The following is a 14,974-nucleotide window of genomic DNA, read 5'->3' on the forward strand; positions in this document are numbered from 1 at the left end:
CCTTTGTTTTTTATTTTATTTTTTTTTTGGGGGGGGTGGGATTGAAATGTAGTTGCTTAGTTTAAAGGGAATATGTTTGCTTGGGAATATTGTGCAAATATATATGGGGGTCAAAAAACCCCGCTCTATCAGAAATAGCAGCAAAAGTTTGCTAAATACCATTAGATCAAACATTTCATTAAAATCAATACTTTATCGAAAAAAACTTTAAAGGGGTTCTCCAGAGAAAACAAGTCATCATCTATCCACAGGATGGACATCAACTTATTGATCGGTGGAGTTGGGACCCGCAAAGATCGGCAGAACGGGGAACATTTTTCGGCTTAGTGTACGTTGCTCGGCCGTTGCTCCATTTATTCCCTATGTCGCTGAACTCAGCTTTTTCAGGTTGCCCAATAGAGAATTAATGGAGAGGGCGGTCAGGAATTTGCCCTGTGGCGCCAATTTGTAAGTTCCCCGCTGAGAATAAAAGTTTCCTGGGACTCTCACCAATCAGCAAGTTACCACCTAACCTGAGGATTGGTGATCATTTCTTTTCCCTGGACTAGACAACTCCTTTAAAATATTACCAACAACACCAAAGTATTACAGTATGCAAATAAAGTGAGGACAGTCCCGCACAGCTGAATATGCATCCAGAACTGGAAAATTAGGCAAAATATCAAAATATTAGGCACTAGGTGAAATCCAACAGCAGGTATTATAATTGATGGCCCAGTAGGGTCCATGGCATGATACAATAGCCTTGATGTATAGTTTACTAATGCCCCTATCCTAGGGATACCCTAATCAAAGATGCTGAGACCCAGCCTAACTCGGTGGCTGGCAGCCTAATAATGGCTATGATAATGGCTCCCCAGCTTTCCGTTAAGCAACCCTATTAAATCTCCAAGGGTATAATTAGCCAAGCATGCCAATGTATGCGTCAGAGCAATCATCAGAGAAAGTGCCATTGACAATCATAGGGCATTGGGTAACAAAAAAATCAATTGTGACCTCCATCTATAATAATAGAATTCACAAACTGGTCCCTATGAAAGAGGTTGTCCATCTTCTCAATCCCTGAGTTTAATAATAACACATACCTCCTTTGGTTCAGTATTAGCGCTGGTTCTCCCAGGGATGGCATAACATTATGTCATGCAATCCCAGCTGCCAATTTGCGCTAGCTTCACTCTCCCCCCCTCAAACAAATCACATACATCTGGAGGAAGTAAGAGAACGGCAGCTCTGTTTCCGGCACCACCTAGCCTCGATTCACATTTTGTCGTCACAATGTGTTGTTTGTGTTGCCCCATTCGGTCACTTGAAGGGGGTGGGTGCATGTCATGACTTCATAACATAAGAATGTGCGTTGAGGCCTGGCTGACACTGGTAAGGAGGAGATCAATGCCGGAGAGGGGCTTTGGAAGCCAGCAAAGGACTGGCAGGGAGCTACGGTGGCCTGGTTGGGTAGATGGGTGAATTTCACAAATTGCCAAGATTCAAATTAGCTAGAATCGGCAAATTTCTGAAAATTCGATTAGCTTGCAATTGCCTCACTCATATTTAGTCTTATGTAATTAAGGCCAGCTTGACTCACTATTCATTCGAGATGATAGTTTTGGCACTGAACCCCTGTGATCACCAGAAGACCATTTTTTTCCACGGTGAACAAGGTTTATTTTTGCAAGGTCTTATTTTGAGACTCCATCCAAATTATTAATCTAGTCTCTCACCTTCAAACCATTTCCTGCTATTCTATATACATTTCATAAAACTGGACGCCATCTTCAATATGTGGTCTTTCAAAGAAAAGCACTGTACAGGTGGATCACCGTTTTTTCACTCTGTTACATATCATAAAATCATATTTGTTTTAGAAGCTGCTGCCTGACATTGAGCTTTTCTTGCTTCCTTCTAATTAGTAGGCTTCGGTACGACTCTTATTTTCTTATTCCCAGAAGCACTCAATTTATAGAGTTGCAATATTGATATTACGGTCATCTATGTAAACTCGATGTCTGTGGTATTGTCCATTCTAGAAGGAACATGGTTTCGCTTCATGGTGGCCTTGGTAAGTTGGACGTAGTGTGGCTTGAAATTTAAGTAACCTGAGGGTCTCTTGTATCTTATACCCCATAAATGTAATAAAAACTAATTTTACTGAACTTTATTACAAGAGAACGTCAGAATTTTTAGTGAACCCAGGTCTTTAGTCAACCTTTGTCCAGGATGTCTCGTAAACTCATTTATACTTCAGTAGTTTCCTCCTGGCTCATCAATTTCAGATGTGATTTCATCTTGCAGGAAAAAATGTGATCTTCCAGAGAGAATTGTTGCCATCTGCTGGTACAAAACGAGAGAGTCGGAGTAATTATGTGACAACTCGAGACAGATGACAACAGCCCACTGCCAAGCTCCACCATAGTGGTTACATGGACCAGGCTTACCAGGACAATCTTAATTAATCTACAGTACATTGAGTCTATCCCATATTGCAAATCACATAATTGAGGATTGTACTGTTTTATACTTTCAATTAAACTTACAGGAGTTTTTTGGGTGAGATCAGACCATAGATACAGGGATTGTCCTCATTGTTGAGATGTGCCATGTCTCTAAAGACCCATGTACACATAGAAATATGTACTATATGGACAGAAGTATTGGGACAGCTACAAATTACATATCAAGGAGGTTTTATGATCTCCCACTCTGCATCCACAGACATTAATATGGAGTTGTTCCCTCTCTCCAGTCAGACTCTCCTGGGAAAGTTTTCTACAAGATGTGGGAAGTCTTGCCCTTTCATCTAGAAGACCATTTGTGAGGTCAGACCCTGATGTTGGAGGAGAGGTTGGATTCACAATCCTCGTTCTATTCATCCCAAAGGTGTTGAATGGAGTTGGCGTCAGGATTCTGTCCGTCCGGTCATGTTCTTCCCCCAAACTCTCCCAACCATGGCCTTTATGGACATCGAGCACTGGGTGCAGTCATGGGGAACAAAAAAGGGCCTTCACCAAACTGTTCTCACAAAGGTAGAAGCTACAATTGTCCAAATTTCTGGTATGCTGAAGTATCAAGATTTCCCTTCCCTGGAAGTGAAGGATGGAGGTCAACTCCTGAAAAACAAGCCATAGTTTTATCCCTTCCCACCAAGGCACAATGCGGTCAGGGGGTGACGTTCTCCTGGCTTTAACCAAACCCAGAGTCGTCCAACAGGCACCAGGTAGAAAAGTGTGATTGTCACTGCACAGAACACGTTTCCTCCAGAGTCCAGTGGTGGTGGCTTTACACCACTCCAGCCAATGCTCGACATTGTGATTGGTGATGTAAGGCTGCATGCAGCTGCTCAGCCAAGAAGCTCCCGGCAGGGGCGCAGTGTTTGTGCTGATGTTAATACCAGAGGAGATCTGGACTCTGCAGTTATGGAATGGAGTCAGCAGGGCGTTGGTGACTTTTCTGCTCTCTGCTTCCCGGTCTGTAACGGTACTTGGTCTACACTTTGTGGCCAAGTTGCTGCAGTTCCTTCCACTTCTCAATAATATCACTCACAGGTGATGAGGGAAGACTTACGAGGAAGAAATGTCATGGATGGACGTGTTACCCCTGTGGCTCTTATTACAGGACCGCACTGGTATGTGAGCTCTGCACCACCGGCCATTCTGTCACATGGTAATAAAGGCAGCCGGTATGGTGGTGTGTGGGGGTTATGGATGTTATACACTTGAGGACGAGGGGCGGGATGTTATTTACTAAAAGGTGAGGGTCTGTATGTGAATATTATATACTGGGGGCAATGAGGACTGATGTTATACACCGGGGTGGGGGGGCGGAGGTTATACACTAGGGGACGAGTGGCATGGATGTTATACATCAGGGGTCTGGAAGTTATGCACTGGGGACGGAGGGCCAAATGTTATACACTTGGGGGGGGGGCTGAATGTTATACATCGGTGGGGGGGGGGGGGGTGAGGGGACATATGTTATACACCAGGGGGATGGTCTAAATGTTATACACCGGGGCAATAGGACTGAAGGCAAAATCTGAATTCAATGACTAAGATGTGTAGCCCAATAGTTTTATTTCAGTAGTGTTCTTAAACAAAGCACAATGGACATAATGTTCCCAGAACGTACTGGTAAAGCGTCCAGGATGCAATGCCCTTGGTGCACCGAGCCCACGGTGTTCTGTTACGGCTGGGTGGGTTACAATACTGTAGGAGGCAGCAGATGTCAGAGAACATTGTGTAAGATGACGGCACAATTCTTATGTTCCTATTAGCATAAAACACAGGACTATAATTGTAACAAGACGCCGAGTAACAACAAGGCAGGAAATGAAAACAGCAATTAGCTAGAAATGGACAAGTATAGGATGAGCCAATTCTGGAGGACAATACCTTTATAACATCTTACATAATTAGGTGTTGTGAGAATAACAAATGCTGAAATTTAATGGGAAGGAACTTGAAGAGTCACGGACAGCAAACCTGCCCGTTTCACCAGAAGAAGCCATCGTGAGAACCACCGACGGGGTCACCGAGCGATAACCAGCTAAAAAGATGTGTAAGAGGAATTTAGGAGAGAATCTTGGTCTAAAAAAGGGGATTTATTCTGTTCTGGTACTGAGACATCATTTTATAGTGGGGGGAGTGAATAATTCCTACAACAGCCGCGATTGGAGTTATGTCCGAGCCCAATTGTTTCAGGAGACTTTCAGTATAAAATGTTATGCGTGTACAAATGGAATAACTATTTCTGGCAATTATATGACATGTACCCTACATTATTTAGCACTAGAAGCTGTGGCATCTTTGTTTTGTGGTCTGCTTCTTTCTCCCGGCCATCCCCACCTCCATATACGTTTATAAGCAGCAGGTACAATCTGCTCCCTCACCGGCCTCCACCACCTCCATAGACATTTATAGGCAGCAGGTATACGGTAATATGACCTCTCACCGCCTCCATAGACTTTTATAGGCTGCTGGTTTATTTTGATCCCTCACCCCACCCAGCCACCTCCATAGACATTTATAGGCAGCAGGTATAATTTGATCCCTCTCTGAAGACAGAGCTGTAAACAGATCTGGTCATTTTTGAGTGAGTAATCTGTGTGGGACAGAAGTAGTGTCTGATAAGTGGGCAAAGAGACATTTTTCTGCAATTAGGTACACTACAAATTTTTTTAAGTACGCCTGCACTGTTGATTTATGATTTAAAACAATTATAGACGTAGTTCCTTTTCAGCATTTTTCCTCCCCTTTTTCCAAGAGTCATAACCTTTTTTTTAATCTGTTGATGTAGCCATATGAGGGCTTGTTTTTTGCTAGACGAATTCTAGTTTTGAGTGACTCCATTCATTTTACCATGTAATGTACTAGAAACTGGTAGAAAAAAATTCCAAATGAGGTGAAATTACAAAAAAATAATGAAATGCCGACATTGTTTCATGAGCTGTGTTTTTTTTTTTTTTTACAGCTTTTATTGTTGAAAGATGACCAGGCTTCATGATTCTTCAGATCAGTCTGAGGGCTTGTTTTTTGAGAAGTAAGCTGGTGTTTTTGTGATACACATGATGTTTTGATTTTTTTTTATTGCATTTTTTTGGGGTGGAACTGCAGTGACGCCCCCCAAAAATAGCAATTCCAGAGCTCCATTATTTATTCTTTTCGCCAATTATCATACAGTTTGGCTGAGGTCCACAGGAGTAATATGTGAGTTACAGGAGCCTTCAGTGGGGCCTCAGCTATCACGGCAAGTCATCGGTTCCCAATCCCATTGTAAAATTATGTAATTTAAATGCTACTGCGAGAGACCAACAGCAGCATTTAAATGGTTAAGCTACAGCGTCTGGGCCCTGCAGATACCGGCTGTGTAGCACAGCCTACATCTGCTTGGTATGAAGCAGTCTCAGCTTCTTACTTTATTTAGCCACCATTGATGAAAATGTACATCGTAGGTTGTTAAACAGTTAAAGGGGTATTCCGGCACATCCACATCGGAGGTGAAAGTGGCAAGTGATGTCACATCTACTGCTACCTGCTGGGTCACGTGCACGATCAGCAGGTATCAAAAACATGACCTTTTAATTAGAATATGACAGGTACCCGATATCTGCCAAACACGCTCACCACCCAACAGGTATCGGTACTCATCATGGGAACTTAGCCTAATGATTTCTTTTCCCCAAAAAATAGGCAAAGAAAGCCTCCAAGATCCTAAAAGATTTTTGATGTGATCCATTTTTTTAATTGTAAAGTGCTGCGGAATATGTTGGCGCTATATAAATAAAAATTATTATTACTTACTTCTGAACAGTGCTGTCATCACCTTGACCTCTCGAAAGATCAACGCCAAGTTGTCAAATTGCCCTTCTCGGAACTTGGCGGCTCATCAAGAAAATCATTCCTATGCATTGTGCTTCTCGAAAAGTCAACGCCAAGTTGTCAAATGACACGTCTCGGAACTTGGCGGCTCATCAAGAGAATGATTCCTATGCATTGCCCCGTACAAACCCGATATCCCGACGTCTGCCAACAACCTTGGCCAACCCCTTAGTGATCAAAGGCAACGGTAGCATCTAAAAGGTGTTTGACAGAGGGAAAAGGGCTCTCTCTCAAATTTTCACCCACAACACCAACATTTTTGTAATGGCTTTCTGTTGCCACATGTGAAGATACCATTACACCAAAATTTTATAGAACTCCTTGAAAAAAAGGTATGGTGTTACCCCCCTTCCTGAAAAGCGAAATAACCAAAACCAAGAGGCAAACGTATTTATTGTAATGTAAAGGAAGGAGGAATACAGACAATTTACTACAATAACTGCACTCGCAAAAGTAAGAGAACTAGTATTTGCATCTAATCGGTACAATCTCGTGGTAAACCGCGGACTTTAGCTTATATCGTACAATTGTCAAACCCGTTTTGTACAGTTCAAGGTTTTAGTTCATTGGCATAAAATATAGCTTTATTAGAGTTGGATCATGGATAAATCCTCTGTGTAACATTTGTGACAGTATACAATTGAGAGGGGAAGACCATGCAAGAGCCAAACCCACCATGCTAGCCAACGCTCATGAGAGGGAGGTCTGACAAGGATTTTGCTGTGGATTCGGCACCAAAATCAAGTCAAATCCCATCAACGATCTGCTCTCCATGCATGCCAATGGGGTTCCCACAAAACTGTTCACATATAAGGAAAGAAAAAAGTCTGCCCTGGAAATCAGAAGCAGGGTACCCAAAGTAGAGGATTACCCCATTGAATGGCAATGGAGCTATTGCCCTCGTGGATCTGATGTGCACACAGTAGGGTTAAACTCAGAAATACACGTCAGATTTTAAATAGAGTCGATCAGCAGTTTTTACCCTTCTTTTTCATCTTACAGGAGTATCTCTCCCAGTAATACAGGCTGGATATGAGGTCGAGTGTTTTCACTTGCTGTTGTGTATCATCACAGCTTCTATCCTGCACTTATTTCCTCTACATTTTCTCTTTGTAAATAGTCTGGTTTTTCTGCTTTCCATAAGACTTTAGATACTTTCTCTTCGCTCCACTGCCATGGGAATCTGCCACCTGATCCACCAGTTCTGCTTCCACATTCTCCACCGGACAGGAAGTGTTTCAATCGGGACCACCATTCACTCGACCATGCAGCTAATGAGTGGTCATGACGCCATCTCCTCCAGCCTGGTGTAGACAGTCAAAGCAGCAATGGAGGAGAGGGCAGATTTTTTTGGGGGGTGCTGCTTCTTTTAATCAGCATTCCTTCCTACAGCTGACTTTAGAAATAAAAAAAAGACAAGAGAACTGCTTCTAAAAGTGTTAAAGGGGTTTCCAGTTACAAAAAAAATTCTATAGTTGTTAAATTAATTAAGTTAGTAGGTTAAGCAACTTACTAATATAGTTTACATCTTGTTAAACCCGATCCCGGCAGATCTTTTTCTGATTTGAGTCCAACATAGAGCAGGGTTTTTCTGTGTTGGTATGTGACCATAGCGGTGTATGAAGGGGGCTGGCTGTCTCATTTCAACATCTAAGCCAGCCCCCTTCTCTGTTTATACATAGGCTGTGATAGAGAAAGGGGGCTGGCTTAGCTATTAAAATGTGCAGTCAGGGAGGCCCCCTTCATACACAGGTTTGTTCCTGGGTCAAACAAACTGGAAGAACATTTTTTTCAGCTAGGCATCCCTGATAAAGATTTTATTTTAACTATAAAAATCATTTGTATCAGGAAGACCACCTATCAGATAGATGATTTCAGCACAAATTTCCTCATTATGACTTATAGTCCACTTATCACATAAATATTTGAGGCAGCAATAATACCCTGAAAAATGGCTTTATGTGAGTAATCAGGTCCGTTGATCCCAGGGTGGGTGCTCTCCCCTCCCGAAATGTGTTCTGTTTAATGGTTATTTGTTCAGAAAAGATGCTTCGTCGTCTCCTCAATGCCTCGCTGATCATGGATGTAATTTATAATTGGACCGGTGGGGAATGGCTGCGTGTCGCTGATATGTGTTAATGAATAATAAGCATTGTAATGAATTAATGCTGGCACCAGCAAAATGCTTTAATGACTGGAGCTGAACCGTTCAGAGCGGCCGAACCTTTCTTGTGATTCATTGCGGTGGAAAATGGGCAACACATGTTACATCGAAGGATGAAAAATGGACGAGTCTCCTTTGTGTATAATTACAAGGAGCTTCTGGCTGTGGTTACATCAGAAGCTGCTGTGTAGTGGAACGGCAATGTGAACGAGCCGGACAGATCTGGGTCACGTATCTGTACTGCGGAGTCACGCACAATATGGGACTAGTGCTTTGATAGTCTGTATGCACGTCGGCTCTTTTTCCGGCAAATAAAAGCCACGTCCCTAGTGCCACCTTCAGTAGGGTAACCACTAGTGAGGAGGGCACATGCTCGGATAACACCTTATCTGAACACGCTCACTCATCACTAGTATTCACCCTATGATTCAATGACCGATCCTTGAAAAAAAAAAAAAAAAGACAAAAGCAGACCCACAAAAGAGAAAACTGTCTGCAGAATGAACGTTCATCGAAAAGTTCTCTCCTCTGACTTCCCCATATACGAGCGTATAGGCAAGCGTTCCTCAGATTTCAATAAGGAGAAAGTGGCTGTTAGACACCTCAGGTTTTTTTCCCCCTTAAGGCCTCTTTCACACTTCAGTCTTTCGGCGTCAGTCAAAAACCGCCATTTTCGTAAAATGGCGGATCCGTTTTTTTTTTGGGCGGATCCGCTATTTTTCCATTGACTTGCATTAGAGACGGATTGTGGCGGATGGTCGTCCGTTCCATCCGCCTTGCGACGGATCCGTCGATATTTGGCGGACGTTGTCTAGACATTGACGGACTTTGTAACGTTTTTTGTCGCCGGCAAAAAGGCGGAACGCGGCGGATCCGTCGCGTCCGCCTTTTTTTTTAATGGGTGCCTATGGGCGACGGATCCGTCGCGATCCGTTTTTTGGCGGATCCGTCGCCTCAATCCGCTTTTTTTGATTGAGCATGCTCCAAAAAGTTGCAACTTTGCCCAGACAACCCAAAAACTATATAAAGAGGACAGGTCATTCCCAAATGTACCAGCCAGCAAGAGAGACCCTTCCATGCCCGAGAGACCCAGCCAGACCCAGCCAGCAAGACCTCTGCCAGCAAGACTTTGCCAGCCAGGCACTGCCATCCAGCCAGAGAGGCCCTGCAAGCCAGAGACACTCTGCCAGCAAGACTTTGCCAGCCAGGCACTGCCATCCAGCCAGAGAGGCCTTGCAAGCCAGAGACACTCTGCCAGCAAGACTTTGCCAGCCAGGCACTGCCATCCAGCCAGAGAGGCCCTGCAAGCCAGACCCTGCCTGAGACAGCCATGTGAGTACTGCCATCCAGCATGCATGCATGCGTGCGTGCGTGCTTGTGTGCGTGCGTGTTTGTGTGCGTGCTTGTGTGCGTGCATGCTTGTGTGCGTGCGTGCTTGTGTGCGTGCTTGCGTGCGTGCATGCTTGTGTGCTTGTGTGCGTGCATGCTTGTGTGCGTGCGTGCGTGCTTGCATGCTTGTGTGCGTGCGTGCTTGTGTGCGTGCTTGTGTGCGTGCATGCTTGTGTGCGTGCTTGTGTGCGTGCGCCTGCCTGCCCTGTTTATATGTTTTTCATACTATTAGCTGTTATTTTTTATAGCTGTGGTGTAAAATGAGTTTTGTGTGTGTGTATAAATGATGTGTGATGTGTTCTGCATTTTTGTTGTTATCCCAAATGTTATAGTATTTCAAATAAAGAGCAGTGTAGCTCCTACTGTACCATTAAAAAAAAAAAATTTTTTTTAAAAAATAGTAATAAAAATTACACAAAACTGTCAGTAGTCTCATTTCAAGATAAATGTAATATTGGGTAAACATGCAGTAAAGGTTATATATATAAATGTGTAATGCAAATCTTGTGTATAGAATATGTTATCCGGTTTTAGAAAATACAAACTGTAGGGTAATCATAATTACCAATTTTTGGAATTGGTATTTTAAGTTCGAATGAGGAACATTTTTGATAAGGTTTGATAGGTGGCTTTTACCAACATGCGCATTGCGCATATCAATTTCAGTTTTGGTGTTGCTTTAAAGGGTTCTTGGGGGGTTTTTTTGGTGGGGAAACAGGGCTAGAGGGTTTGGCAGCTTGTGCATCAAGCATATCTACCATATAAAGTATGACGGTTAGAAAAAAAATTTCATTTTGTGTGGGATGAAATGTAAAAGTTTTTAAAAAAGATGTAACTGTTAAATCCTACAGCTGCATCTATCCTTGTGTATAGTAGCTTAGAACTGTCTGTATACTTACAGATACTTGGGACCAAGAGGTACGCAAAGACCATAATGTCTTCTTCTGAGAGCCCCCCAGCACATCAGCAGCAAACTGAGGTATTGTATTTTTTTTTTTTTGTTCTGTAAAATTTTTTGGTGATACAACTATGGTCATTGTTTTTTAACCCTTTATGTGTTCTGTATTCACAGGAATATGAAGCAGAGGGGCTTACAGAAGGAGACGGACAGGGTGGAGAAAGACAAGGAGCGGGAGCGCATAGTGTAAGTTTTGAACAGACCGATCCTCACATACAATGCACTACACCCAACACAAACATTCATGACAGCACACACAATACATATGCCTCAATCTAAGAACATTATTAATTTTTTTTTTTTTAATTTTTTTTATTAGTCCTCACAATCCGGGGCTCGACATAGAGTTCCTCAAAGCACCTCCCATAGTCGTCGGAATGATAATCGCGGCGGTCGCCGAAGAGTAAGTTCCTTTTTGTTTTGTTGTGTAGTAAAATGTAAAATTCATGTGTTGTAATCTTTCCCTTTTTATTGTTATATTTTTCGTAGGCTTCACAGCGTGCTCCCGAACAAGATGATGAAGAGGAGGGCATCGATGTGAACACCCTCATCGAAGCAGTACAAAGTAGGGAGCCGCTGTGGAACATGTCGGACCGCCGCCATGCTGACCAGTTAATCACCCGACGGCTATGGGAGGAAGTGTGCAGTGCTGTTATGGATAACTGGGAGGAACTCGATGCTGGGGCCCAGGATCTAGCGCGTAAGTATTCACACTTCATAACCTTATTTTAGCATGATTTAATGTGGTGTATAGTAACCAATTTTTGCTATCTCTTTCCAGGTAACAGGATTATCGTGCGGTGGCGGTCAATCAGGGATCGCTTCAAGAGGGAGTTTAATAAGGAGATGCAGGCCCCGAGTGGATCTAGAGGACGCAGGAGCAGATACAAACATGCCAGAGCCCTGTCGTTCCTACGGTCGACGCTGCTGAGCAGAAGGTAAATATTCAACACCACATATTTTCAGTCAAACTGAAAAAATGTGTAACCTTCAATTTTTTTGCAGTAAGGGCAATTGTAATATAAAGATACTAATATTTTTTTTCTTCTTCTTTAACAGCACTTTCTGCAGCACTCGGGAGCCTGCATCAGAGTTGCAGCCCTCTGGAGCGATCCCTCGAGAGTCCGCCACCGGGGACCACGTCGACCCCTCTGTTTCTGCACCTACCCTTTTGTTTGATCCCTCAGCCTCATCCACCAGCGCTGGAGCAGCAGGGCGGACTTCGTCACTTGAAGCTGCAGGTGATGAGTTAGAGTTCCCTTTACCCCACCCCTCTGCCACTGCCGCAACTTCTAGACCAACTTTGTGGTCAGGACGGCAGCGCCAGAGAGGTCAGGAAAGGAGCTATGCGCCTGACTTTTTGCATCTGAATGCATCCTTTCACAGTGCCATCAAGCTTTTGAGTGAGCAAACGTCTGCTGGGTACAATATGCTTAACAAAAGCATACTTGAACTCAGCAGTCGTCTTGATAGGATGCAATCAGATGCAAACCAGTCACCAAGGCACTGTTTTTTTCAGGCGGTCCTCAGGCACATGGAAAATCTAACTCCTGACCTGCAGATGCATGTGATGCAAGGCTGCCACACTGCTCTAGCGCAGGCGATATCCCATGCCCCTCCACCTACCCTTCATGTGTCAACACCTTTCCCCTCTCAATCCACCGTCTATCCTCCCATCCGTCCTCCTCCTGTACGTCCTCCTCCCGTCCATTCTACTCCTTCGTCATTTGTTCCTTCCCCCCTTAGTCTTTCCCAGTTTTTAACGTCCCCCTTCCATTCTTCCCCTTTAACTTCTCCGTTATCAATCCCAGCAACACCTTCATACCTCACACACACCACATCTGCACCTCAAGTCTCTACACAACCTCATGTTTTCACCACCCATTCCACTTCTGTTCCTCCCCGTGATGTCCTGTCCCCCACTCTCGACGTGGTCCGCCCGCCTGTCAGCCCCTCCGCTACTATCTCCACCCAAAACTATGAGAATCTGTAAAAGTCAATAAATAAACAGTTGTTTGGTTTAAAAAAAATTTTATTGTCTTTCTTTTTTTTTTTCTTTTAATTTTTTAAGTCACCAAGGTTATGGCAATAGTAACATTAACAGTGTTTAAAGGGTACCGTTGCAAAACATACAATGCTGCATTAAAGTAAAAAGATTTTGTATGCAAACAAAAATTGGTATTTTTACAAGTATAAAAATAAATAAATTTTTTACACCATTTCATACTGCCAGTCAACTGATCCTGCAGGAGACATGAAGTAGTCTGCAAAACTGTCCCGCATTCTGCAGACTGCAACTGGACTGCGAAAAGTGGGGTTTTGGTAATCCCGTAAGGTGCTTTCTGAAACATTATCCTCCAGGGAAACTTGTTCTTTTGATAGAACAAAATTATGCAGGACAACGCACGCTTTGACCACATCATCGACAGTTTCAGTCTGCAGTTTAATGGCAGTTAGTAGCACTCTCCATTTGGCAGTTAGGATGCCAAAGGCACATTCCACTACTCTGCGTGCTCTGGTTAAACGGTAATTGAAAATTTTCTTCCTCTGGGTCAGTCCACTACTTCCAAAGGGTTTAAGCAAATGTGGGGAAAGCTGGAAGGCATCATCTCCAACACAAACAAATGGTAACGGTGGACCGGTGGTTCCAGGGAGAGGTCTAGGGGGCGGAAAATCAAATGTCTCTCCATATAAACGGCGCCCCATTGGTGAATTTTTAAAGATTTGTGAATCATTTGCACGTCCATACGCACCTATATCCACAGCGATGAACTTGCATTGTGCGTCAGCTATGGCCATCAACACAATAGAGAAATACTTCTTATAGTTATAAAACTGTGACCCAGAGCCTGAAGGTTTGACGATCCTTATGTGCTTTCCATCAACTGCTCCAACACAATTTGGAAACTGGCAAATCTGATGAAAAATTTGGGCGATCTCCAGCCACCTCTCCTGTGATGGCTCTGGGATGTATTCCACTTGTAGGCACTCCCACAATGCCCGGCAGGTATCTCTGATGATCCCCGAGATGGTGGATATCCCAAGTCGAAATTGAAAATGGAGGGATGAGAAGGACTCTCCAGTTGCAAGGAATCTGTTAACAAAAAGAAAAGACAATACTTTATAAAAAAAATACAAAAAAAACCAACACAGTTATAAGTCTGATGAATGAGAATCATTTAATAAAAAAATGACTTACCGAATAGTCACCATGAGACGCTCTGCTGGTGATATTGAGAATCGCATCTGGGTGTCTCGTCTCCGTATACAGTCTTCCACATAGCCCAATAAAAATGCAAAATTTTCAGCTCTCATCCTCACATAATTGAAGAACTTTTGAGGGTTTTCCCTTAGTTCCATGTAAAGCGTGGAATAAACACCACGGGTCATACGTTGTGCTGTGATGGGATGGATCCACAGCCTTCTCTTACGCCGCTGCCGTAGGATTCGCAGTCTTCGTTCCTCCCTCTCTCGAACGCTGACTGCCAACTGATTTGCCTCAAAAGTAAAATCTGCATAGATCTTTGCAATGTTCGCCAGGACTCCTTCCATTTCTGCCACTTTCTCTACAACCTTTCAAAGATGTGGTGTAAATACACGCTATATATAGTTTTCCAGAAGTTTCCAGTAGCCAATCACATTGAAATCCTCCCCTTTTAAAAAACGGATCCGTCAAAAAACGGTTGCAACGGATGTAAAAACGTTCGCAACGGTTCTAACGGATCCGTTTTTTTAACGGATTAGGGCAGCTGATCCGTTAAAAAAACGGATCCGTTAGAACCGTTTTTGCATGAAATTTGACGGATCCGTCGATCCGCCACGATGTCGGACCCAACTGACGCCACACAACTGAAGTGTGAAAGAAGCCTTACACAGAAGGGGCTGAAATTCCAACCGCCTTTTCCCTCCCCCCGACCGACTCATCCAAATTGGATTCGGCAGGTGGATAGTGGCCTTGTTAAAAAAAAATTGAGTTACTTTGTAAAATTCCCTGAGCTTCTCCGAGTCTGACGCTCTTTTCCATTTTCAGCTGTGTCACTCCATTGCACAGATATCCACATTTGTTTCCTCTGGAGCGCGGCATGTGGAATC

General features: G+C 43.5%; 1 protein-coding gene across 1 annotated transcript; it reads left to right on the forward strand.

Moving 5' to 3' along the window:
* The first annotated feature begins 11,330 nt into the window (after positions 1-11,330).
* On the forward strand, positions 11,331-12,998 carry LOC143806619 (uncharacterized). The gene is made up of 3 exons (XM_077287362.1): positions 11,331-11,582; positions 11,664-11,820; positions 11,942-12,998. The coding sequence occupies exons 1-3, from the start codon at positions 11,468-11,470 to the stop codon at positions 12,873-12,875; spliced, it is 1,206 nt and encodes a 401-aa protein (XP_077143477.1). The 5' UTR covers positions 11,331-11,467; the 3' UTR covers positions 12,876-12,998.
* The last annotated feature ends 1,976 nt before the right edge of the window (positions 12,999-14,974 follow it).

The sequence above is a fragment of the Ranitomeya variabilis genome, chromosome 2 (genome assembly GCF_051348905.1).
Source record: "Ranitomeya variabilis isolate aRanVar5 chromosome 2, aRanVar5.hap1, whole genome shotgun sequence".
Taxonomy (NCBI): Eukaryota; Metazoa; Chordata; class Amphibia; order Anura; family Dendrobatidae; genus Ranitomeya; species Ranitomeya variabilis.